The 25,555-nt window shown below is 50.0% G+C and overlaps 1 protein-coding gene across 1 annotated transcript in view; it reads right to left on the bottom strand.

The window, feature by feature from the left end:
• Positions 1 to 22,267, bottom strand: part of GPSM1 (G protein signaling modulator 1) — a 47,679-nt gene extending 25,412 nt beyond the window's left edge. Inside the window, exons 1-8 of the mRNA XM_060250654.1 lie at positions 22,233 to 22,267; positions 15,343 to 15,564; positions 14,957 to 15,092; positions 14,086 to 14,228; positions 13,537 to 13,660; positions 12,636 to 12,751; positions 10,714 to 10,869; positions 6,873 to 6,981 (exon numbers count right to left, since the gene is read on the bottom strand). Of these exons, the coding sequence (XP_060106637.1) occupies positions 6,873 to 6,981; positions 10,714 to 10,869; positions 12,636 to 12,751; positions 13,537 to 13,660; positions 14,086 to 14,228; positions 14,957 to 15,092; positions 15,343 to 15,564; positions 22,233 to 22,267 (1,041 nt within the window). The remainder of the gene's footprint in view (positions 1 to 6,872; positions 6,982 to 10,713; positions 10,870 to 12,635; positions 12,752 to 13,536; positions 13,661 to 14,085; positions 14,229 to 14,956; positions 15,093 to 15,342; positions 15,565 to 22,232) is intronic.
• Between the last annotated feature and the right edge of the window lie 3,288 nt (positions 22,268 to 25,555).

Raw genomic sequence — 25,555 nt, 5'->3', positions numbered from 1 at the left:
TGCCTCCTGCAGTCTCTCTTTGGGCCTGAGTCTTGTTCATGAAAGCAAGGCCTATATGGAAGGGTCCTCTGGCCAAACTGACTGACGAAAGGAGCTGCATCTGTCATCGAGAGCTTCCTTTCTGTGGGCTGCAAGTCGCCCCAGGGAACAGACCCTTTTTTTCTTTGGGGAATTGCCTTCTTCAGAAAGTCTGCCAGGCCAACTGTGGAACTCAGGGGGATGAAATGGGAACCTAGACAACAAGAGTGAGTTTGGCAGCAAAGTGCAAGAACATCTTATAGGATGTTGATGAAATCCTATGAGGTGGTGGCGAAGGCTGCTAAAAAGGCCTCCATTGCATCTGCTAGCTCTTGCCCTGGTAATTTGTTTAGAGGTCTCTAGATACTTTCCCAAGAGAACCCAAAATGTTAGCAGGAGAGGGGATCATCTCTCCTGAATCAGTTGAGCTTTGCCACATCGAAGAGCACAATCGGGACCTCGTTAAGTGAAGGAAAGTCATTCATGGAAATGGGATATTCCTCTTCTTATGATGCCAGCCTGTAGAAGGCCCTTGATTCCTGAAATGCTGACTTATCCAGAAATCGTGTTGAAATACTGTGGAATACACTGCTTAGAACTTTCTCCAAGCAAGCTTGGTTGTAGCTTGAGGCAGGCTTCCAGTAGTAGCAGCTGAAGGAAGGCCCAACTAAATGTGTCAGCATATTTTGAGGTAGAGCAGCTGCCAGGGCCCAGTGTGGGTGGTACACAGTGCTGGCATTCCTGATGGCAATGGCAACAGCACTCCCAATTGCATATGCTGGCCAGTGCTGTTGAGGAAGGGATATGAAGGTAGTGCAGGCAATTGAACATGGGCGTTAGGAGTGGTTGGAAGCTGGAAAAGAATACACAAACAGATAGGTGCATGCAGGTGTGGGGGTGAAAAGAGAGGCCCGCCCGCTTTCCACCCCCATTTTGGCTCAGCATGAGTTTCAGAGAGATTTTTCCGAAAATGAATTTACTTCCGAAGTAGAGGCAGGTTTGGGGGAGTGCCCTGGAAGTGACATCACTTGGTCCTTGACACCACAGGAAACGACATAATTCCTATCTGCCGGTTCCACCCCAAAAGTCTCCTGGCTCCACCCCCAAATTTTAGTGGGACACAAAGGAGAAGTATAAAAATAACTGGGCCACAGGAAAGAAAAGTTTGGGAAACCCTGCTCTAGGATGATCCTGCATTGGGCAGGGGTTGGACTAGATGGCCTGTCTGGCCCCTTCCAACTCTGTGGTTCCATCATATCCACATGCTCTCTCTCGGCTTGGCTTCGCGAACGAAGATTTAAGAAGGGTGCAATAGTCCACGTTTGCTGCAGGCTCGCTGGTGGCTGACAAGACCAATATGGGACAGGCAGGTCCGGCCACAGCGGCTGCAGGGAAAAGTCTGATTTGGGGTTGGTCCTGTAGCAGTGCGATTCTTCCTCAATCTCCTTTTGTCCTCAAGACCAGCTATGCGTGCGTTCTCAAAGGAAGAGACAGCCTGGTGGATGGTGTGCCTCCATGCTTTGCGATCTGAGGCTAGGTCAGACCACTGGTGATGGTTGATGTGACAGGTGCTAAGGGATTTCTTCAAGGAGTCCTTGTACCTCTTCTTCGGTGCCCCTCTATTTCGATGACCGGTGGAGAGTTCGCCATACAGGGCAATCTTGGGAAGGCGGTGGTTTTCCATCCTAGAAATATGCCCTGCCCAGTGCAGCTGCGTCTTCAACAGCAGTGCCTCAATGCTGGTAACCTCCGCCCGCTTGAGGACTTCAGTGTTGGTCACAAAGTCACTCCAGTGGATGTTGAGGATGGTGCGAAGGCAGCGCTGATGAAAGCGCTCAAGGAGTCGCAGGTGATGACGGTATAAAACCCACGATTCGGAGCCGTAGATGAGGGTTGTCATCACAACCGCTTTGTAAACATTGATCTTTGTGCCTTTTTTCAGATGCTTGTTGCTCCACACTCTTTTGTGCAGTCGGCCAAATGCACGGTTTGCCTTTGCCAGCCTGTTGTCAATCTCCTTGTCGATCTTGGCATCTGAGGAGATGATGCACCCCAGGTAGCTGAACTGCTGGACTGTCTTCAGAACTGATTCACCCACAGTGATGCAGGGGGGGTGATAATCTTCCTGGGGTGCAGGCTGGTGGAGAACTTCTGTCTTCTTCAGACTAACTTCTAGACCGAATAGCTTGGCAGCCTCTGCAAAGCAGGACGTCATATGCTGCAGAGCTGATACCGAGTGGGAGACGAGTGCAGCATCATCAGCAAACAGTAGCTCTCGGATGAGTTTTTCCATTGTCTTGGAGTGTGCCTTTAGTCGCCTCAGGTTGAACAGGCTGCCATCGGTGCGATAGCGGATGTATACACCATCGTCATCATCTAGATCTACTGCGGCTCTTTGAAGCATCATGCTAAAGAAGATTGTAAAGAGAGTTGGCGCGAGAACGCAGCCTTGCTTTACACCTGTGCCTATTGGGAAGGGCTCTGAGAGGTCGTTGCAGTGTCCGACTTGGCCTCGCTGGTCTTCGTGTAGCTGGATGATCATGCTGAGGAACCTTGGGGGACATCCTAAACGTTCCAAGATTTGCCACAGGCCTTTCCTGCTAACGGTATCGAAAGCTTTGGTAAGGTCGACAAAAGTCACATACAGAACCTTGTTCTGTTCCCTGCATTTCTCTTGGAGCTGCCTGAGAACAAATACCATGTCGGTGGTGCTCCTGTTAGCTCTGAAGCCGCACTGGCTCTCTGGGAGGAGTTCTTCTGCAATGGCGGGCACCAGTCTGTTCAGGAGTATTCTGGCAAGGATTTTGCCTGCGATGGAGAGCAGGGTTATCCCCCGGTAGTTGGAGCAGTCTGACTTTTCCCCTTTGTTCTTGTATAGGGTGATGATGATTGCATCGCGAAAGTCCTGTGGTAATTTGCCTTGTTCCCAGCAGGTGACAAGTACTTTGTGAAGTGAGCTATGTAGTACTGTGCCCCCATGCTTCCAGATCTCTGGTGGAATTCCATCAACTCCCGCTGCCTTGCCACTTTTCAGTTGCTTGATGGCTTTAACAGTCTCTTCTAGGGTGGGGATCTCATCCAACTCTGTTTTCACCGGTTGAAGTGGGGTGAGGTGGATTGCTGAATCTTGAACTACACGGTTGGCACTGAAGAGAACCTGAAAATACTCCGACCACCGGTTCAGTATGGATGCCTTGTCTGTGAGGAGCACTTGGCCGTCTGCACTATGCAAGGGACTCTGAGCCTGATATGATGGACCATATACTGCCTTCAGGGCTTCGTAGAACCCTCTTAAATCACCCGTGTCTGCACACAGCTGGGTTCTCTCTGCAAGCTTGGTCCACCACTCGTTCTGAATGTCTCGAAGCTTGCGCTGGAGGTTGCTACATGCAGCGCGAAAGGTTGCTTTTTTCCCAGGACAGGAGTATAAACAACAAAGAATGCAACAAACTGGATTTCAAAATTAGAGGACAATCCGCACAAAAATAATAATACAGTATAACAGCATTATGTAAGTGTGTTTGTGTGTGTCACCCCTAGCTTATAATAGAATGAGGCAGGAAAGGGCGGAGCCTCTAGATGCAAAAGGGAAATCTCTTCACGCCTTGTTTAAGGTAGCTATGATTTGTGTATGGAAACTGGTAAGGGAAGCAGACTTTTGCTCTAAATTGTAATTTCAGAATACTTGCTTCAGGGCTGGGGGATTCATGGGGGACCCTCCTCTTGGAAGCCGGGGCACGGAGGGTTCAGCTGGAGACTTCCTGGGCCCCCATCAAGAGAAAAGGGAGGGACTTCTCTGGAGTGGCAAGCTGTGAAGGAGGGGAAAGTTGTTTGGACTTTAAAACACCACGGGGTTCTGTTGTGTTATGAAGATCTATGTTTTTGTTACATGGTACGACGTTAAGTGAAAAGTAAAAATATTTTATTCTTTTTGAATTATTGCAAGATTCATTCCAAGTCGTGTCCCACTGAACCCGGAAACTGAGGTTACCTGTGTGTGAGAGAGTCACAGCAGTCATAACCTTGGCTGGGTTACCCCACACCTGCTGAACCTGGCAAGACCCTCGAGGGGAGAGGAGAGGGGGCCAGCTCCTTGGGCAGGCCGCTCAGACGGATGCACTGCAGACGGGGCTAGTGAGAGGATTTCCACCACCTTCGTTAGGAGCCCAGAAGGAAAGGGGTTTGGTAGCAAGCAGTCTGGCCTGACTCAGAGAGCTCCCCCTCTTCCGCCTCCTGCTCGTGTAGGTGCCTGACTCTTACTTGTCTGAGGCACCCAGAGGGCATGAACAGCAGGCCAGATACAGGGACCAAGAGGTGGCTTGCCCTGCTCTGTTGGCTGAAAGACTCCCCCAATTCTAGTGCAGGAGCCTGGGGCGGGGGGGCAGAGTGTGGTCCTGACTGCTCCTGTGGCCACCACAGGCCTGATCCACAGGGCCTTTGGGCTCTTCCAACCTCAGCTGAACACTCTAGAGAATAATGAAGCTCCTTTTCATTCCTTGAAAAATGGACTGAATACAGAGATCCCTTGACTGAGAATTCCCAAAGCCCTGCTGCCCTTGGGGGAGTTTGTCCTTGCCCCCCAGGAAAACCTGACTGGAGGAATGAATGAACTTTATTACGGTCATAGACCAATATCAAAGCTACAACACATCACGTGAAAACCTTCCTAAAATACATAAACACAATAAAATACATAAAACTTTTCCCCAGCTATACAGATCCAGGATAACTAAAATACATTTTACCAATTATAAAATCCAAAGTTGGTTCAAATTTATATAAAATCCTTTAAATCATAATATGTAAAATCATATATAACCTAAAATTCAACAGTTCATACAGGACTGCAATTTTGTTTCTTAGTATGGAACTTCACAAGGTAATGGCAGAATTTAGCTATCTGTCTAGAGATATATGGACTGGCATCCACCAAGAGTTTCTCCAAACACACCCCGTCCGCGTCTGCCATTGGATTAACTACAAACGGGGAGACAAACCTATCCCTATGTAATTGGTGGAATGGGCATCGAAAAAACATATGAGTCATCAACTCCACCTCTCCCATAGCGCAAGGGCAGCGTCGGTCTTCATAGGGGACTTTTCTAAATTTCCCTTGTAACACCTTTGAGGGCATGACTGCACATCGAGCCAACGTAAAGGCTCTTCTGTGAGTTGATACCTCCAAATAAGAAAAGTACTTGGCCATCCTCATAACATATTTAGTCTCAGTAGGCGCCAAAAAATAAGGGGCCTGTTTTAGATCCCTTTGTCGCTCTATATCACAAATTCTTTGTTTAATAATACTTTTTGCTTTGGCATAACTCTGCGCCAAGAGGTTTTCAAGTGAAAATCCTATACTTTCTAAGTTGCTTTTGACCAATTGCAGCCACCTTGGCCTGCAGGGGTCTTGAATTATTAGAGGGAAGTGACCTTTTTTGTTTGTATGGATCTTTAGCCATTGGTATGCCGAAGATAACATAATTCTGGCCTCAATTCTCATTTGCCCAGTTTCTAATCACAAAAGGGCATTTGGCACACCTGGTGGAAGCTGCAAGATGTTACGGAGAAATTTTGATTGCACTTTCTCAAGAGCCTGTTTTTAACCGAAATGCCCAGGTTAATACCATAGAGCAGTTGTGTTAAAACTTTGTATTGAAACAATTTCAGTGCTGCTGGGACATAAAAGCCCCCCTTAGTACGAAAAAATCTCAGGATAGCATACATTGATTTCTCCGCTTTCTCCACCCTCATCTTGCAATGTTCAGTATAAACGCCTGTATCCTGAATTACCATTCCCAAATAAGTAAATTTTGTTACTTGTTCTATTTTCTTCCCTTTCATAGTCCAATACCTCTTCTTGGCTTTTTTACCAAATGCCATCACTTTTGTTTTTTCACAATTTATTACCAAACATTCATTTTCACAGTACTTAGCAAAGCTAATGCCCTCCGCAACCCAATAGGTGTTCTAGATAACCGTACCACATCATCTGCATATAGCAGTACTGAAAGGTGGCAAAGAGCCAGCTTTGGAGGGTGTAATTTAGTATCAGTCATATGTTCCACCATATCACTGATGTAATAGTTAAATAAGATGGGGGCCAAAAGGCAACCCTGTCTTACACCCTTCTGAGTTTTTATAGGTTCTGTGAATAATCCCTGCATATTGCATCTCACTTTAAGAAATGATTCTTCATGAAGTCCACGGATGAGAAATAGCAGCCTTTTATCAATATTAGAAGCCGCTAGTTTTTGCCACAATCGTTGCCTTGAGATGGAATCAAATGCTGCCTTTAAATCAATAAAAGCAGCATATAGAGCAGTTGTTCCTTTATCAGAGTACTTCCCAATTAACTGTTGCAATATCAGACAATGCTCAGTTGTCGACCTTTCTTTCCTAAATCCAGCCTGTTCCAAAGGGATGGTTTCTTCTTGTTCCATCCATATTTCTAATTTTTCTAAAAGGTGTCTTGTATAAATCTTACTTATAATATTTAAAAGACTTATGGGCCTATAATTGGTGGGATTATTTCGATTGCCCTTCTTAAAAATAGGGACAACTATAGCCGTCCCCCACTGCTTTGGAATTCGGCCTGTTTGATCAACATAAGTAAAAAAAGATGCCAGAAACTGTGCCCACCAGTTTACATTCTCTTTAAGCATCTCAGCTGGTATGCCATCCATACCTGGGGCCTTCCTATTTTTCAGTTGCATTATATGAGCTTTTATTTCTTGCGTACTACCTTGTGGCCACTGAGGGAAACTGGAGGAAAACATCCTCTGAGGCTTGGAGCAGCAGCCAACAGGAGGAGGAGGAAGAGGGTCAGCTGCCAGCTGCAGAGCGACTCCACTTACCTCCTGGGAGATTTCCAGATGTCTCTCTGCAAAGTGCATGGCTTGTTCAAGGCTCCCCATGGAGGCGTAGGCATTTTCTAAGCTCCAGCAGGCTCTGCCTTCTCCCACTCTGCAAAACCAGGAAATCATCTTTATTACATCACGTCCAGTGAGGTGCATCAACATCTCCCCTCTGTAATTTCGGAATTCTTGTTTCAGGGCTGGGGGATTTGGTGCCTTGAGACCCCTGGAACTGACACCTCCAGTTCCCCCTCCCCCTCTTGGAACTTAGCACCCAGAACTGGGTTCCTTGATCTATTCCCTTCATTTACATTATTTACAGTTCGTCTTTCTCCCTCAAGGCTGATGACATCCAATAAATCACAACCATCCACCAGGTGGGGCCTCCAATGGAACATGAAGTCGAGGTGTGCTGAGGTCTGCGGGACCCGTAGTGCTTGCAATAGAGCAGCAGGTGCTTCCTTTTAAAGGGACTTGATAGTCCTCATGCTGAAGAGTGGAGGAATGAATGAGTGGGACAAATGAGGACCCAATCCGTAGTGTGGAGCGCCCTGCTACTCAGAAAACCTTGATCTTTCTTTGCTACCTAGTTGATGGTTGTTTAAAAATAATTTCATAGTTGATTTTAATGTTAATCTTATTGTTAAATTTCTATTTCTGGTAATTTATTAATAGAATCACAGAATCATAGAGTTGGAAAGGACCTCTAGGGTCATCTAGTCCAACCCCCTGCACAATGCAGGAAACTCACCAACACCTCCCCCTAAATTCACAGGATCTTCATCGCTGTCAGATGGCCATCTAGCCTCTGTTTAAAAACCTCCAAGGAAGGAGAGCCCACCACCTCCCAAGGAGGAAGCCTGTTCCACTGAGGAATCGCTCTAACGGTCAGGAAGTTCTTCCTCATGTTGAGCCAGAAACTCTTTTGATTTAATTTCAACCCGTTAGTTCTGGTCCTACCTTTTAGGGCCACAGAAAACAATTCCACACCATCCTCTATATGACAGCCCTTCAAGTACTTGAAAATGGTGATCATATCACTTCTTAGTCGCCTTCTCTCCATGCTAAACAGCCCCAGCTCCTTCAACTCTTCCCCATAGGACTTGGTCTCCAGACCCCTCATCATCTTTGTCGCCCTCCTCTGGACCCATTCTTAAAATATGGTGCCCAAAACTGAACCAGGTGAGGTCTTACCAGAGAAAAGTAAAGCGATACCATCATATCACATGAACTGGACATTATGCTTCTGTTGACACAGCCCAAAATTGCATTTGCCTTTTTAGCCACCGCATCACACTGTTGACTCATGTTCAGCATATGATCCACTAAGACCCCTTTTCGCACATACTACTGCTAAGACAACTCTCCCCCATCCTATAACCATGCATTGGATTTTTCCTATCTAAATGCAGAACTTTACATTTATCCCTGTTAAAATTCATTTTATTGATTTTAGCCCAGTTTTCCAGCCTGTCAAGGTCATCCTGTATCCTGTTTCTGTCTTCTTCTGTGTTTGCAACCCCTCCCAATTTAGTATCATCAGCAAATTTAATAAGCATTCCCTCTATTCCTTCATCCAAATCATTGATAAAGATGTTGAACAAAACAAGTCCCAGGACAGATCCTTGAGGCACTCCACTTGTCACTCCTCTCCAAAAGAATGAGGAACCATTCACAAGCACTCTTTGGGTGCAATCTGTCAACCAGTTACAGATCCACCTAACGGTAACAGGATCCAAACAACATTTTACCAACTTGTAAACAAGGAGTGTATGTGGAACCTTATCAAAAACCTTACTGAATTCAAGATAAACGACGTCTACAGCATTCCCTTGATCCAGCAAGGTAGTCACTTTCTCAAAAAAGAGATCAGGTTAATCTGACATGACTTGTTCTTGAGAAAACCACGTTGGCTCTTAGTAATCACATCCATTCTTTCTAAATGTTCCAGGACCAACTGTTTGATGATCTTTTTAAAAACTTTTCCAGTTATAGACGTCAAGCTGACGGGTCGGTCGTTACCCGGATCATCTTTTTTCTTAAAAATGGGGACAACATTCGCCCGCCTCCAATCTTCCAGCACCTCTCCTGTTCTCCAAGAATTCTCAAAAATAATAGCCAGAGGCTCAGAAATTATATCCACAAGCTCTTTTAGAATCTTGGATGCAATTCATCTGGCCCTGAAGACTTAGTTTCATTTAAAGAAACTAGGTGTTTATGTATTACTCCTATGCTAATCCTAGGTTGGAACTTCATACCCTCCTTATATGCTTTTGCCATGTTGAGCACCATTTCCCTCAGATGAGAATACCGAGGAAAAGTAGGAATTGAGCAGTTCCGCCCTCTCTTCATTACCTGTTACAATTTCACTTTCTTGCCTTCACAATGGGCCTACCATGTCAACCCACCAAACAGACTATTGTCCATGGGCGATTCTGGACACCACTCAAGGGTTCCTCCTGCTCCTCCTCCTGCGGCTCTTTTGCCAAAATGAGCATCCAGACATCTCTTTAGAGTGAGGCATTTTCTTCAGTGTTCCAGAACCTCATCTGAACAAGATGAACGATTTGGTCCCTATCCTGGTGAGGCAATTATTTGACCCCTGGGCTACACACCTCTCCCAGGGAAGGGCCAGAAGAAGCCAGTTAGGGTCTTGGCCAGTCTCTGGAGCAGCTGCACACTGCGAAGAGCTGGTGTCTGTGGGCACCTGGGCCAAAAGTGCCAGCTGATGAAAGCCTTGAGCTGTCGCCTGAGCAGGCCAACAGGCAGCGTGGGGAAGGGGGAGGCGAACAAAGGACCATGCCCTCCTCCTCCTCTCTCCACAGGAAGGCTATGAACATGTTTGTCTGGGGGGAGAACAGCCCCACCGCCTCCCCATCAGTGGACCATGCCCAAGGTGTCACCAATGTGATGGGGACATGGAAAACATTGGTAGTCTAGAGCCCACTGCATCAGAAAATGCACAGAACACTAGGGATGGGCACAAACCACAAACCAGCCCAGTTTGTGGTTCCTTTGGTCACATCATTCCCAAACCATAAAACGAACCACATTTTTTTCCATGGTGGTTCGTTCAGTTCATTTTTGTGGTTGATTCATTATCCAGACAGCCTGGAACCGATTCAATCAATTCCTAGGCAATGCTGGGGGTGGACTTGTGGTGGGCCCTAGAAACACTCCATTGGCAGCTCAGGGAGTCGACCACAGAGCTCCTCTTCTGCTCTATGGGAACAGATTATAGACCAGTATAACTCACCCTGACTCAGCTGCTTGCACCTTGCAGCATGAAAAGAGAAGAGTTAATTCCACTGTTGTTTGCTGTGTGGCTTTGAGGGACTCCTCCCCCCTCCCCCACACACATAGTGGGACAATTTTTTAAATGCCTCTCCCGGCTGGGCGGGTATTCCTTGCTAGAGCGGAGCTTTCGTGGGGGCACCTGCTTTGGAGGCTGCCATAACTCGGACATCCCAAATCAAATCTTCACCAAACTTGGAGGGCCGCTGGAGGAGAGCCTGTTGAGGACTTCCTTTGAGTCTCGAATCTCTAACCCACAATGGGGCTGTAATGAACCAAGAACCAACATGAAGCATTGGTTCGGGCAATCAAACAAACTATGATCCAACACAAACTACCATTTTCCCTACCAAACCCCCATGTTCTTGCCAAATGGCCAAGGGGTTGGGTGCTTTCACAGGTCCCTGGGTGCCTCTGATTGAACGGGTCCCTCAAAAGAAATGGGCGGGGTGGGGGGCAGAGCTGGTTTGGGAGACCTCCCACTCCCAACAAGAACAGAGCTGTAAAGAACAAAAACTTAATTTGTACAGAATCCAGAATTCCTCACCTATCCTCCAGCTCCTGGGCAATTGCCAAGTGCTTCAGGTGGTATTCTACAGCTCTCTGGTAGTCCTGGAGGAGGGTGTAGGTGTTCCCGAGGCTGTAGCACGACTGAGCCTCCATGGCCTGGTCCTTCAGCTGTCTGGAGAGCTGGAGAGTTTTCCTAGATGAGAAACAGGCAGAACGGATGTCATGGAGGAAAGGCAGCCTTGGATGCTGGAGACAAAGCCCAACACACACAGAGCTGTCCGTGGTGGATGCAGTCCAGCCAGGGGACAGAAACAGGAGGGAAGGGAAGCACCCCTCTCCTCTCCTCTCCTTAAGAACCCTGGGACAAGGAGGGACTGATGGCGGCCAGCACAAAAGGAAACCCCACTCTAAGGCGGCAGCACGCTGCTCTCCCAGCATGCAGTGTACCCACCCCGCTAAAAGGAATGTGCCTGCATGCCAACAGTATGATTGAAGCTAAAGTAATTTGAGCTTAATGAAACTTTTATCCTCCTTCTCCTCCTGTTCAGAGACAAGTAACTTCGGAACCGGCAGGTGTGGACTGATACTCTGAAAGCCGCCTGGATCCAGCAGCTGTGCCGGCCTCCCCAGGCCCTTGGGTGAGGTGACCCCTGCGGAGCAGCCCCTCAGATGCTGAAGCAGGCCTCTGGCCCTTCCCTCGGGTGCCTCCTCCCTTTGGCCTCTCCAGCCCCAGATGGCTCCTCCTCTGGGAAGATGCCAGCGAAGGGCAGCAAGTGTTGCTCAGCTTTGTGCTCCTCTTGGAGGATCTGCTGGACCCCGGAAAGGCGACTGAAAGGGTATTGATGTGATACTTTCCCCTTCGGGGTTGCTAAAGAAAAAGTAAGCTTGGAACACATCTTCAGTTTGGGGTTTTCTCACCTGGGACCAAAAATGAATGAACAAGCTGGGTATCCCCAATTCCTCACAACCCGAAGGTGCCAGCATTGCACACAGCAAGCATGAGGTCGAAGTCGGTCTCCCCCCCCCCCCAACCGAAGCAGGAGGAGCATCAAGAGCTGGTCAGCCACATAGTGGGGAACGGACAGTGCTCCAAGGCTAGGCTGGCTTGGCCTACACAGCCTGCCCTGTCCCACCGTGGCCTTCTGGGGTGTTGGGGGGGGCAGGTTATTCCTGTGGGGGGCTGCTTTTGAGGGGGGCACTTTGTCACACTGTCCATGGGACATCTGTAAAAGGAAAAGAGGGGCAGCACATGCCCTGGTCCTGCTTCTGCCTGCCTGCCTGTGCCCCACCCCCCCGCCACACAGAGCAAGGGAGGGGGCAAGGCTAGCACGTTTGTAATCCCCAGCGCTCTCTGCATATTGGCTTACGGAGGTCCGGGGGGGGGGGGGGAGCTCCAGCGTTCTCCCTCCTCCCCTGCCCCAGCTGCAGCATGGAAAGGAGACAGAGTCCTTCTCGGTCTGACTGATCACCTGCTGCAGCCAGTTTGTGCTCATCTCTGCAGACAGGTTCCTCCCTCTCTGCCCTGCCTGACCCCTCCGCCCTGCCTGGGGCCCACCTCCATCCAGCCAAGCTGCTGCCATCTCTGGCTTCCACCTTCTCCATCTAGGTCCCAGGTTTCCAAAAAGCCAACCTAGTTGCAAGGCAGGCTATGGAGAAGAGCGTTCCTGGCAGCAGCCTGCAGCAGGGGGATCCGTATGTCATGCTTCCTGGCAGACCTGGACGTTTGTGAGAGTACAGGAAATGTTGCCGTCAGCCACTCCTGTCCTCTTCACAGAAGCCGGTACCTGCTTGTAATGCAGAGCTCCTGAAAACTATGCTGAAGGGCAAAAATGGACAGTTGCTCCCATCTTTGCAGGGCAACATCAAGTCCCAGCAGGCCAACAAGTGGTCCAATCACAGCAGCCTTGCCAAGTGCCCCAAAAGGGTGCAGGCAGCTTCCGCGTAGGGCTCTCCGCTTACTTGTAGTACTCAGCAGCGATGTCAAACCTTCCCAGGAAGATGTGGGCGTTGCCCAAATTGCTGCAGGCTCTCCGCTCAGCTGCCTTGTCCCCAAACTCCTTGGCAATGGCAAGTCTCTGCAAGGGATTCAGGCAGGCAGCTTCAGCTTCTGTCACATCTGCCAGTGAAGAAGCATCTCCACCCCCGCCCCCCCCCCCCCATGCACACACACAGCAGCAGCAAACACAGCCAAGCCACCGGGAGCCACACGGCCAAGGCTCAGCAATTCTTAAAAGGAAGACACAAATTCTGTGCCAAAGAAAACTGACAAGGGCAAGCTGGAAAAGGGCTCCAAAATCAAACTACCATTGCAGGAAGTAGTTTGCTTGGAGAAGGAGCTGAATGGGGAACTGAGGGGGCCCCTCCCCCCCCCGAGGCCTTATTCGCCTGCTGCGGTTTCTGAGATTGCAAGGGGGGAGCCGTCTCCTGCAGACACACAGTCCAGGCACATGCAGCCCCCCCCAAACAAATGGCCGCTGGGTCCTTTCTCCCCAATGCTGGAATGGCAAAAGTGGTGTCTGGCAACCAGGGAACCCCTCAGGCTTCAGCTTCACCACAAAGCTGCACAGTCTCCTGCTGGATGCGGCCCTGTCGCTGGGACACCTAGATAAGCAGCATGGCAACACTGTCCGCCTGGGCCACAGGACACAATCTCTCTCTCTCTGTGTGTCACATGATCTTCACCCACATTCCAGAAGTCCTGAGCAGATCTTGCCAGCGCATTCCCCAACCACTCGCAAGTAAATAAATACAATTTAAAAATAAGGTCTGTAAAGAAGAGGGATAAATACAAGTGGCGGGGAGGGGGGATCCCTGAAACAAAGCAGCTTCCAGCCTCCTTGGAAATATTAGCAGGTCTTACCTGTTTATGGAACACGACAGCTTTGCTGAAGTTGCCCAACAAATACTGAGTGTTGCCCAGGTTGCCATAGGCCCGGCCTTGAGCAGCTCTGTCTCCCAGCTCCTTCACCAGAGACAGGTTCCTCCTGCGGGACACCAGAAAAGGAGGGCAGCTTGCAGTCCGCACATCCGAAAACGAGCAGAGAGCGGCACTGCAGCAGCCAGGCCATACCCTGGGGAGGGGGCAACCTCCAGAGGCAGCCGATCTTTGCACGTTTTGCAGGCCTTGCAGCAAGCAGGAAGGGAAGGGACACTCTGTTTTTCTGTTCCAATCAGCACATCTCACTAAAGTTTGGGAATCACAAAATGGGACTAGTGGGTATCCCAAAAAGGCATCTCAAGTCCCCCCAAGATGACCTCCTAGCCTGGGCATGGGGCTCGCCCAGAGGGAGGGTGGCCCCACCCGGACCAGCAGAGCAGGAGGGGCCGCTGTTTGTTTCCCAGAGAAGGGCCAAGGAGTCTGTGCAAGGCACTCCAAGGTGCACACAGAAGGGGCTGGAACTCAACTCACAAATAAAATTCGGATGCCTTTTCCAAGGACTCCTCGACCTCCTGAGGCAGGCGCCCGGGCTCCTGTGGCAGACTCCAGGACAGCTGCTTCCCTTTAGCGTGGTGCACGTTGCCAATGTTGTATTGAGCTCTGGCCTCCCCTACCTAAAGCAACAGGAGAGTCACTCAGCTGGCCGGCTGCCCCCTGCTGCCCCTCATCATGTCTGGCTCGACAGAGGGTCATTTCAGGGCCCATCAGGCTTGCAGCCAGACCGGCCACGTTTCAGGCAGCCTCCTTCACACAGCACGCCCCGCTCCCCAGAGGCAGGAAGAGCAAGCCCCACTCCCAGCACACTGGCCAGCCCCTGTGGAGCCCGCAGATGCCTAGAAGGGGTCACAGGCTGGAGACTCAGTCTTGGCAAGGCGGAGGGTGCTGCTGGTCAGCCACACCACCCACCAGGGACGGCCTCAAACTCTGCAGCTACATCCAGGCCTCCTCTGACATATGGAGGAACCTTGCCCAACTTGGTTTGGGGCAGCAAAAAGCAGGACAAGCTCTGATGGCCTCCAGGCTGGACGACTCTCTTTGTGGAGCTGCCTGTGAACCGGCACTAAACCCATTTCCTGCTATCTGCCTTCTGCAGCCTTGCTACTGCCTAGCCTCCCCCCGCCCCACTCCTCAGCCCCTGCATCCTTTGGTGCCCCACTGGCCAGGCAGGCCAAGCTGGACTAGAGGCAGCCAGCAGGCCAGGGAAAGAGGATGAAGCCAAAATCAATTATTCCCCTCATTCAAGTTACCTCAGTAGTCTGTTCCAAACCCAAAATCTGAGGCGTCCATCTAGTTTTACCTAAGAGTCTGTCACGGTACCCCTTGTGGCAAGCAGAGGCAGTACCTTGTCCCCTTCCTCCTGAGAAATCTCCAGGTGCCTCTTGCAACAGGCAATGGCTTCATCAAACCGTCCGAGGATTTTGAGCGTGTTTCCTAGGTTGCCGCTGGCTTTGGCCTCTCCGGTGCGATCCCCAATTGTTCTGCAGAGACAATCAGAAGATCAAAGGGGCTTCTAGGGAACAAACTCACAATCCAGTCTCAAAGTGAAGGAGTCATGGAAAACTTCCTTCCTCGCCATGCAGCAACAGCTGGTCTTTGACACTGACCTAGTGTCCCTCTGAGGGAGCCCCCTGGCCAAGGGTAGGACCAGTTCCGACACGGGGACCAGAGAGGCTATCTTGACGCCACCCCCCTCCCAAAAGGAAATGTCTTTGGAGATAGGGCACTTACCTCGCTAGTGTGAGATCATGCTTATGGTACTCAAGAGCTTTGGCGTACTCCTTCAAGTAGAAGTAGGCATTCCCCAGCTGGCTGTAGATGGCACTCAGTGTCTTCAGGTCTTCCGTGCCCACCTGCACCGCTGCTTCAAAGAAGGCCACACCAGCTCTGAAATCCTCAGCTTTGCAGGAACGTTCTCCTTCAAGGGCTAACTCCAAACAGGAAGCCTCCATCCTGAAGAAATATACAAAATATATAATCTTAGAAGCTAAAATCACCCATGTTCTTAGTTGGACTTCTACTGGGTTTTTCAGGGTATGAAAAATCTAAAAATCACAGCTTTTGATTCCACACTTCACGTCTATGAGGAAAAATACACAGAGATGAGGACCGTTTCCTCAGAGACTTGCAGGGCTAGAGAGGAGGGGGCTGTCAGATGCAGTACCCCCTCCCATTCCTCTCTGGTCATCCATTTCTCATCTGTCTTGCCTCTGAGGACTCCAGTCGTTGCACCAACCTAGACCCTGCCAAAAAGGTTCTAATTTCTGCATTGGTTAAAAAAAAATCAGCAGCAGCTTTTCAAATTAAGACTAAAATTCTGCCCTTTGGTCTGTATATTTGCTACTGAAATAGATGGCAGGATTGCTCTCGCAAATCAAGGAACAAAGTCTGCTAAGAGAAAATCACCGCAGCTCCTGCCAAGGGAAGTGCTGCTTTACTAACATTCTGGAGTTAAGCAGGTTAAGGAGCATGCAAACCGGGAGATCTGGCAGACATAATCTACTTGGACTGTCAAAAGGCTTATTTTAACAGGGTCCCTCACCAAACATGACGGGAATAAGCTGAACAGTCAGGGGGTAAGAGGATGGGCCATTTGAAGGATTAAAAAATGGGAGGAGGAGGAAGAAGAGGTGGTGGAAGAGGAGGAGTACGATAAGGACAAGAAGACTGGATTTATACCCGCAGCTTACAATCTCCTTTCCCTTCTCCTTCCCACAACAAACACCCTGTGAGGAAGGTGGGGATGAGAGAGCTCTGACAGAAACTGCTCATGAGAGAACAAGCTCTGAGAGCATTATGACAGACTCAAGGTCACTCCAGCAGCTGCATGTGGAATTCTCCCAGATAAGAGTCTGCGCACTTAACCACTAAGCCAAACTGGCTCTAAACAGGAAGGAGAGTAAATGGACAGTTCCCACAACGGAGGGAAGAGAGCAGCAGGGTCCCACAAGTATCAGTATCGGGTCCAGTACTGTCTACAATGTTTTGGAATTGGGGCTGAGCAGTGTGCTAGCCCAGTCTGTGGACAATATCAAATTATTCAGGATGGTGAAAAGCAAAATGGATTGTGAAGAGCTACAAGAGAATTTATCAAAACTAGGTGAGTGGGTAAGAAAGCAAATTAAGGTAAATGTCCATAAATCATTGCACACAGGAACAAAAAAATTCTAACTTTACATATATGCTGAGGTCAAAATTGAAACAGATCTACAAGTTACAGGGGATGGCTCAATGAAAATATCAACTCAGTTTTCAGCAGCAGCAAAAAAGGCAAACACCATGGTGAGGATTCTTGGGAAATAAAACAACCAATAGTGTAATGCCCCTCAGAGATTCACAGAGTTGGAAGGTACCTCTGGGGTCATCTAGTCCAAACCCTCGCATATTTCAGGAAATTCACAAATGCCTCCCCCCCACACAGCAACACACACACAACCTCTGTGATCACTGTTCAATGCCCAGAAGAGGAGGGGGGGAGCTCCAGGTCCCTGACCAAACTGGCCTGGAGAAAAATTGCTACCTGACTCCAAAGGTGGCCACCAGCACCCCCCTGGGTGTATAAGAAAGGGCCACAGGAACTAAGCACTGGTGCAACCCTTCCTGCCCTCCCTCTCATGATCTACCTAATTCACAGAATCAGCATTGCTGTCAGGTGGCCATCCAGCCTCTGCTTCAAAGCCTCCAAAGAAGGAGAGCCCACCACCTCCCAAGGAAGCTTGTTTTGCTGAGAAACTGCTCTGTCAGGAAGATCTTAATGTTTAGCTGGAAACTCTTGATTTAATTTCAACACATAGTTTCTGGTCCTGCCTTCTGAGGCAACAGAAAACAATTCCACACCATCCTCTATATGACAGCCCTTCAAGTACTAAGAGTATCACCTCTCAGCCGCCTCCTCTCCAAGCTAAACATACCGGTACCTTCTTCAACCTTTACTCGTAGGACTTGAACTCCAGTCCCCTCACCACCTTCAATGCCCTGTATTGTAGCATTCACGTGATCTGGACACTATACTTCTGTTAATGCAGCCCAAAATTGCATTTGCCTTTTTAGCCACTACATCACACTGTTGACCCATGTTCAGTGTATGATCCACTAAGACCCCTAGATCCTTTTTGCACATACTACTGCTAAGACAACTTAGAATTTTACATTTCTCCCTGTTAAAATTCATTTTATTGGTTTAAGTCCAGTTTTCCAGCGTGTGAAGGTCATCCTGAATCCTGTTTCTGTCTTCTACTGTATTTCCATCCCCTCCCAATTTAGTATCATCTGCAAATTTAATAAGCATTCCCTCTATTCCTTCATTCAAATCATTTATAAAGATGCTGAACAAAACAGGTCCCAGGACAGATCCTTGAGGCATTCCACTTGTCACTCATCCCCAAGAGGATGAGGAACCATTCACAAGCACTCTTTGGGTGCGATCTGTCAACCAGTTACAGATCCACCTAATGGTAACAGGATCCAAACCACATTTTACCAACTTGTCAACAAGGATAGTATCTGAAACCTTATCAAAAGTCTTACTGAAATCAAGATAAATGATGTCTACAGCATTCCCTTGACCTCAAAAAAGAGATCAAGTTAGTCTGACATGACTTGTTCTTGAGAAAACCATGCTGGCTCTTAGTAATCACATCCATTCTTTCTAAATGTTCTAGGACTGACTGTTTGATGATTTGTTCTAAAACATTTCCAGGTATAGACGTCAAGGTGACAGGTCGGTAGTTACCCGGATCCTCCTTTATCCACTTCTTGAAGATGGGGACAACATTCGCCCGCCTCCAATCTTCAGGCACCTCTCCTGTTCTCTAAGAATTCTCAAAAATAATAGCCAGAGGCTCAGAAATTACATCCACAAGCTCTCTTGGATGCAGTTCATCTGGTCCTGAGGACTTAGTTTCAATTAAAGAAACTAGGTGTTTATGTACTATTCCTATGCTGATCCTAGGTTGCAACTCCATACCCTCATTATATGTTGTTTTTGCCATGTTGAACACTGCTTCCCTCAGAAGAGAAGACTGAGGAAAAGTAGGAATTGAGCAGTTCAGCCCTCTCTTCGTTACCTGTTACAATTTCACTTTCCTGCCCTCACAATGGGTCTATCATGTCCTTGCTCTTTTTCTTACTCTGAACATAAGAAAAGAACCTTTTTTTGTTGTTTTTAGCATCTTTGGCCAGCCTAAGCTCACACTTAGCTTTAGCTTTCCTAACTTTTTCTCTACAAGCACTGGTGATTTGTTTATATTCATCCTTGGTTATAAGGCCCTCCTTCCAATTCCTAAAGGAGTCTTTTTTATTTCTCAAGTCGTTAAGAGAGCTGTTTATGGAGCCAACTGGGCTTCTTTATGCTTCCTCCATTTTTTCTTCTCATAGGAATTGTCTGTGATTGCGCTTTTAGTATTTTGCTTTTAAGAAACTCCCACCCCTCTTGAACCCCTTCTTCCTAAGTATTTCTGACCATGGGATTTTACCCAGCATAGTTCTAAGTTTGTCGAAGTTTGCCTTTCTGAGGTCCAACCTATAAGTCTGACTATGTAAGAAGATTTTGGATTTATATCCCGCCCTATACTCTGAATCTCAAAGTCTCAGAGTGGTCACAATCTCCTCTACCTTCCCCCCCACACACAACAAACACCCTGTGAGGTAGGTGGGGCTGAGAGTGCTTTTTCAGCAGCTGCCCTTTCAAGGACAGCTTCTATGAAAGCTATGGCTGACCCAAGGCCATCTCAGCAGGTGCAAGTGGAGGAGTGGGGAATCAAACCCGGTTCTCCCAGATAAGAGAGCTCTGGCTGACCCAAGGCCATTCCAACAGGTGCAAGTGGAGGAGTGGGGAATCAAACCCGGTTCTCCCAGATAAGAGTCCATGCACTTATCCACTACACCAAACTGGTTTCCCTTCCCTAAGACTAAATTCCAAGATCACATGGTCACTACTGCCCAGGGTGCCCACGATTTCCACTTCTTAAATCAATTCTTCCTTGTTGGTGAGAATCAAATCCAAGATAGCAGATCCCTTGTTTCCTTCTTCACTTCAGTTTCCTTCTTCCTTCAATTCACAGCTCCTGATTCCCTTGGCCTCCCCCTGGCCTTGAAAGAAGATCTCTTCTGCTTGACTCCAGGGCCACTTGAAGGGCCCAACCCGAGAGGGCTCCTCATCCCCCTCCCCTCAGATCCCCAGGCTGGGCTAAAAGCCAAACGATCTCGGGGACACACAATCTTTTAAAGGCAAAGAAGAAAATGACCACTACTTGGGGCCGCTCAGCCACAGAAGGGAACAACATTCTGGAAGGAAAATCTTCTGCTGAAGCAGGGGAGTGAGAGGGACCATCATAGGATATTAACTTTTATTATACGTCATGACATTTTATTATTTGTTTATGAATATCAACTAATTTCCCTCCCTCTCCCAGAATACCAGAACTTGAGGACACCTAATAAGGTCAATGGGGCATGGATACGAGACAGAGAAAAGTAAGCAATTCTTTACTTAGTGAGGAATTAAACTGTGGGATGTCATGATGGCCAAAGGCTTAGATGGCTTTAATTAGACAGCGTTGTGGAGGGCAGGTCCCTCAGTGGCTGGCAGCTAGAGCCCTGGGAGTCCCCGTGCCAGGAGGAGGAGGCCCTGGGTGCAGAAGGGATTGGGGGCGGGTCAGCCATCGTCTTCCAGCATGAGGCAGAGACCATCATAGGCAACTCACTGTCACCCGTCCCAGAACTGGCCTCTGCCTGCAGGTTTCTGGAGGCAGCTAGATGGGCAGAAGCTGGGGCTGGATTTGGCTGGACAGCAGCTGAGGCCCTGGTCACCACCAGCCCCAGGGCTTTGCCCTCAGGCAGCCTCTCTTGACCCTGCAAAACGGCCACATGTACATTGTGTTTAAATCAGGCCTGGGTTTGACACAAGCTCTTCTGCTCTTTTAGCATTGCTGCAACTGAAAACTGGACGAGAGAGAGAGAGAGAGACCCCCTCTTCGCCAGAGTGGCACCAAGCAGGGCTCAGCTGCTAACAGCTCTTGGTCTGCCAGGAAGAACCAGGAGCTGTTTTGGCTCAAGTTGAGTCTGCAGCATGCCACACTTGGGTCCTGACTGGCCCCTGCAGGTGAAATGGTTGGGCTCTGAACTGCCTTACAACAATGGCTTCCTCTGCTCTCTTTGGAGAGTCTTGGCAGGATTTGAGCTGGTCAGACTAAAAGCCCTTCCTGAGCAAGTCCCACTGCAGCCTGCTGAACTCAGAAGAAGAGAAGAGATTGGATTTATACCCCACCCTTCAGTGCCCAAAGAAGTCTCAGAGCGGCTCACAATCTCCTTTCCCTTCCCCTCCACACAACAGTCACCCTGTGAGGTGGGTGGGGCTGAGAGGGCTCTCACAGCAGCTGCCTTTTCAAGGACAACCTCTGCCAGAGCTCTGGCTGACCCAAGGTCTCTCCAGCAGGTGCAAGTGGAGGAGTGGGGAATCAAGCCCAGTTCTCCCAGATAAGAGTCCACACTCTTAGCTACTACACCAAGCTGGCTTTGTCTCAACATTGGCAGAAAGTTACCTGTTCTTGGTTCCAGCAGTGTTGGATCTTTGGGCAGGGCTCCTTTCCACTCAGGGTAATGGGGGACGGGGTCATCACACAGCTGCAAAGTGCTCCTGGCCTTCCCTGCCCAGCCCCAGCCAGAGAGACTTGGGTCCCCACACCCCCCACGCAGTAGCAGCAGCAGCCACAGCCGCAAAGCTCGGCTGGCAGCCAATGGCCATCCTTTGCACAGGCCAGCCCCATGGAGCGAAGGGAAGCCAGCCCTGCAGGGGGGAGTGCCAAGGAAGGCCAGGCCAGGAGGGGGTTGGCTCTTTTGTTACCGTGGGACTGATTCTATGCCTCCTATCTAACTGCCCTATGCGAGTGAGCTGGCCGTTGACTGTAACAATGAATTTGACTGGCTCTGAAGTCCAGGGTGGCTACAAATAGGCAAGCCATGGCCAAGCACCTCTGGAGGTCTCTTGCCTTGAGAACCCCTTCAAGGGCTGCCAGAAGTGGGCTTGTGGCTTGACGGCACCTCCCCCCCCCCAGGACAGCTGTGGGAATAAACCAGGTGAAAGGCAGGCCAGGAAAGGCACAGAGAGCGTGGGGCTTCCCTCCAGGCATGAGGGTGGGGTCCTCCCCTCCAGCTGGGCCTGCTGCTTTGGGGGCACTGGGGAAAGGAGCACCTGCACCCCTCTTGCCCCTGGCAACGGAGGTCTCTTTCCTAGGCCAAGGGGGAGCCCAGAGCCCCCCTCTATCCAGCCCTGGCAACCCAAGGGGAGCCCACCCGGCCCAAGCAGGGCGCTCCATGGCCCTGCCCCCTTCGTGTCCCCAGCGAGGAGGGACTGGGCTCAAAGATGTGCCCCCGGGCTTCAGAAGGGCGAGCAGGGCCCAAGGGAGGAGGCCCCAGCTGCGGGGGAGGGGAGGGGGCCTCTGTGCCGCCGGCTGCTCGCCCAGGCTGAGCCCCCCTCTCCCTGCCGGAGGAGCTGCACCGCGGGCGCTTAAAGCCTGCAGCTGGCGAGCCGGAGCGCCAGCGACCCCCCACCCCCACCCCGTAGCCCGGGCCCGGCCGGGGGCTGCAGCAGGCGGGGCGGGGAGGGAGGGAGGGCTGCCTACCTGGCGTGCAGCCTCCGCGCGGCCCCCGCGGCCATGGCCAGCCCCGCCCCTCCCCTCCGCCGTGGCGCCCGCGGCTCCCGCCCACCAGGGGAGGAGGCCCCTGACCCCACCCCCTCCCCTCCCCTCCCCGCCCCTGCTGCTCGCTGCTTCCCCGAACGAGACGCCCCGGCGCGGGCTGCAAGGAGGCGGCGGCGGCGGCGGCGGCGGCGGCAGGGGGGGGGGCGCCTGCCTGGGATGCTGTTCGCGCTGGAGCCCTCCTGTCCCCACTGCTGCGGGCCCCGCCCCACCGATTTTTTTCCTCTGGGACCCCTTTGCTAGAAATGGTCTGGCTCCTCTCAGAGCCTACTAGTCGCCCTAACAGTGAAAGAGGCGGCGTGGCGCTGCTGCTGTTGCTGGATCTCACAGCACTCTGGATCCACTGACTCGCCACTGTGGGAATACATCGGGTGGCCCTGCAGTGGCTCTCCTCCTTTCTCCACGATGGGGACAGAGGGTGGCACAAGGGTCCACTAAACACTCCCTGGGGTGTGGGGTCCCTCAAGGGGCACTCATCTCCCTGATGCTGTTTAACGTCTACATGTGCCCCCTTGCCAATATACTAATGACACCCTGCTGTATTTGCTGTTGAGTGACCGGTCAGCCACTATCCCCTCATCTCTGGCTGAGGCCATGGTGGGCTGGCTAAGAAAGCAGGTTGAAGCTGAACCCATCAAAGACGGAGTTTCTGTGGCGGGGAGGAACAGGACTGGAGCTGGAGCACAGATTGCCAGCCACCAACACCAGTGCCATCTGTCAAGAGTTTGTGAGTGATGCTGGATACTTCCCTCTCCATGGAGGCCCAGGTCACACATATTGCCAAGGCTATGTTTTCTCAACTTCACCAAGCTCAGCAATTGGCCCCCCTCCTGGCTCACTTTGATCTGGCCACAGTAGTCCATGTGACAGTCACCTTCCAGTTTAAACTACCATAACTCACTCCAAGTCTACCCTTGGATTCAAGGTTCTGGTTGTGACCATTAAGGCCTTGAGTGGTCTGGGACCAAGGTATCTGCGGGACCACCTCCTCCACTACGTCCCTGGAAGAGCATTACGCTCTACTGGTCATAACTTGCGGATGATCCTCAGCCCTAAAGAGGCTCAGCTGTCAATGAGAGTCAGGACTTTTTTGGTCCTGGCCCCAACCTGGTGGAACTCTGTGTCAGATGACACCAGGGCCTTATGAGATCTTATGCAATTCCACAGGGCCTGTAAGAGATGTTTCACCAGGCTTTCTATTAACAACAGTGATGGTTGTCGAGCTGGCACCTCACTCCCCCACCCCTCTGAACTCCTCCCCCCGATGCAACGTCCAACAGTCTGGACCAGAAGAAAATTAGTAGGGCACCATTGAGGTTTGTAAGATGTTTTTAGCTTATATTGTTTTATTGGTTTTAAATTTATGTATTACTGATGTACATCACCCAAAGCCTGGTAGTAGCAATCCATTACGTTGGAGGAGGAGGAAGAAGACGAAGAAGTCTGAACAGTAGCAAGCCGCCAAGCCTAGTTAAGTCATGCCAGTCAGGTGGCATCAAGTCCCTGGAGGGTGCTACCAGGCCTAGGATAGCCAATCTTTATGTGGAGCCTGAAGATCTCCTAGTGTCACGACTGAACTCTGGACAACAGATCTCTCTCCCCCTGGAGAAAATAACTGCTTTGGAGGGTGGACTCTACAGCATTATATTCAGCTGAGGCCTCTCCCCTCCCCAAACTCTGGCTTCTGTAGACTCCACCACAAAATCTCCAGGAATTTCCCACAAACCTGGAGTTGACAACCCTAGTCAGGACTGGCCCCAGTGAGTTCCCAAAATAGGCCTGGAAAGGCCCCACCTTTTACAGACAGAACCAAGTTTGGTTGCCTGTATGGCCCCTTCCAACTCTGTGATTCCATGTGATTTTATATGATTCTCTTCACATATCTGATCTTAGTTGTGACTGACAACAGCTCATAATGAAATGCTTCTAGGCTTCAAGGTGCCACCACACTTTTGCTTTCTTTTGCTTCACCAACATTAAGACTGGGGTGGGGGAGAGACTGGAATAGCCCCATAGCACAGTAGCAAGGGGAAGAATTACCCAGAGCAGGTAATACTGGACCAAGGTCAGGCTCACAGCTTGATGCGTTTAAAGAACGCTGAAAAGCTGCAGTTTCTATTTTAATGGGGAAGTAGGAACAAAAAAGAGCAGGGTACGTGGCTTTTTGTAAATCCATGCAGGTGCTTCCAGTTGGCCCCTTGTGACTAAGACAATGGTAAGAATTGCTATAAGTGGGCCACAGCAGGTGTTTCTGCCAAGTTCCTCTGCCATTCAAAGTGTGAAAAATGCCACTTGCCGAGGCATGCAAGCATTTGTACACACAGTTGCTGTGAGCAAAAACATTCATCGTGCTGGGTGCCAGCAACCAAAAGGCTATGAAATGTACCATCTGTTCTGCCTGGGAAAAGGAAGACTGCTCTCCCTCCCCCGCCCTTCTCCTTGTGCAGCTCCAGAAAACAGGAACGGAAGTTGCCAGTCCAGAGTGGTCGTGTGCCAGGGCACCAGCTATTAGGAGATGGTGGCAGTGGGCCCTGGTGATGGGGGGGGGGGGCGGGGAGGGGAAGGACAGCACACTGATCTCTTGTGTGAATAAATGGGATGAGTTTGGGTTTTTTTGTCATGGGCGCTTGGCAGAAGCCTGGTGTGTATGGGCAGGGGAAGAAGTATATATTGGATATAAAGCAGAATAATTTTCAGCGCAACGTTAGGAAGAACTTCCTGACAGTCCGAACTTCCTGGGCCTGCTTTTTAACTTGTTCATTAATGCTTTGGAGTTGGGAGTAATTCGAGGACGTCAGCATGGATTTGTCTCCAGCAGGTCTTGTCAGACCAACCAGGTTTCCTTCTTTAATCAAGAAACAAGCTAACAGGATTGTGGGAATGCTGTTGATGTGGATTACCTGGATTTCAGTAAAGCTTCTGATAAGGTTCCCCATCACATTCTGATGGGCAAACTGGAAGACTATAGGACAGTTCAGTGGATAGGAAAATGGTTAGAGGACCATTCCTAAAGAGTGGTTGTCAGTGGAGTTTCATCAGATTGGAGAGAGGTGTCCAGTGGGGTGCCACAGGGCTTGGTTTTGGGCCCGGTTCTTTTCAATGTTTTTATCAATGATCTGGATGAAGGAGTGGAAGGGCTGCTCATAAAATGTGCTGATGATGCCAAATTGGGAGGAGTAGCAAACACCCAGGAGGATAGAGTTAAAATTCAACAAAATCGGAATAATCTGGAGAAGTGGATGGTTGTG

This window comes from Heteronotia binoei, chromosome 12 (assembly GCF_032191835.1).
Source record: "Heteronotia binoei isolate CCM8104 ecotype False Entrance Well chromosome 12, APGP_CSIRO_Hbin_v1, whole genome shotgun sequence".
Lineage (NCBI taxonomy): Eukaryota > Metazoa > Chordata > Lepidosauria > Squamata > Gekkonidae > Heteronotia > Heteronotia binoei.
Note: the sequence above shows the minus strand (reverse complement) of the source record. Positions and strands in the feature narration are given on the sequence as shown.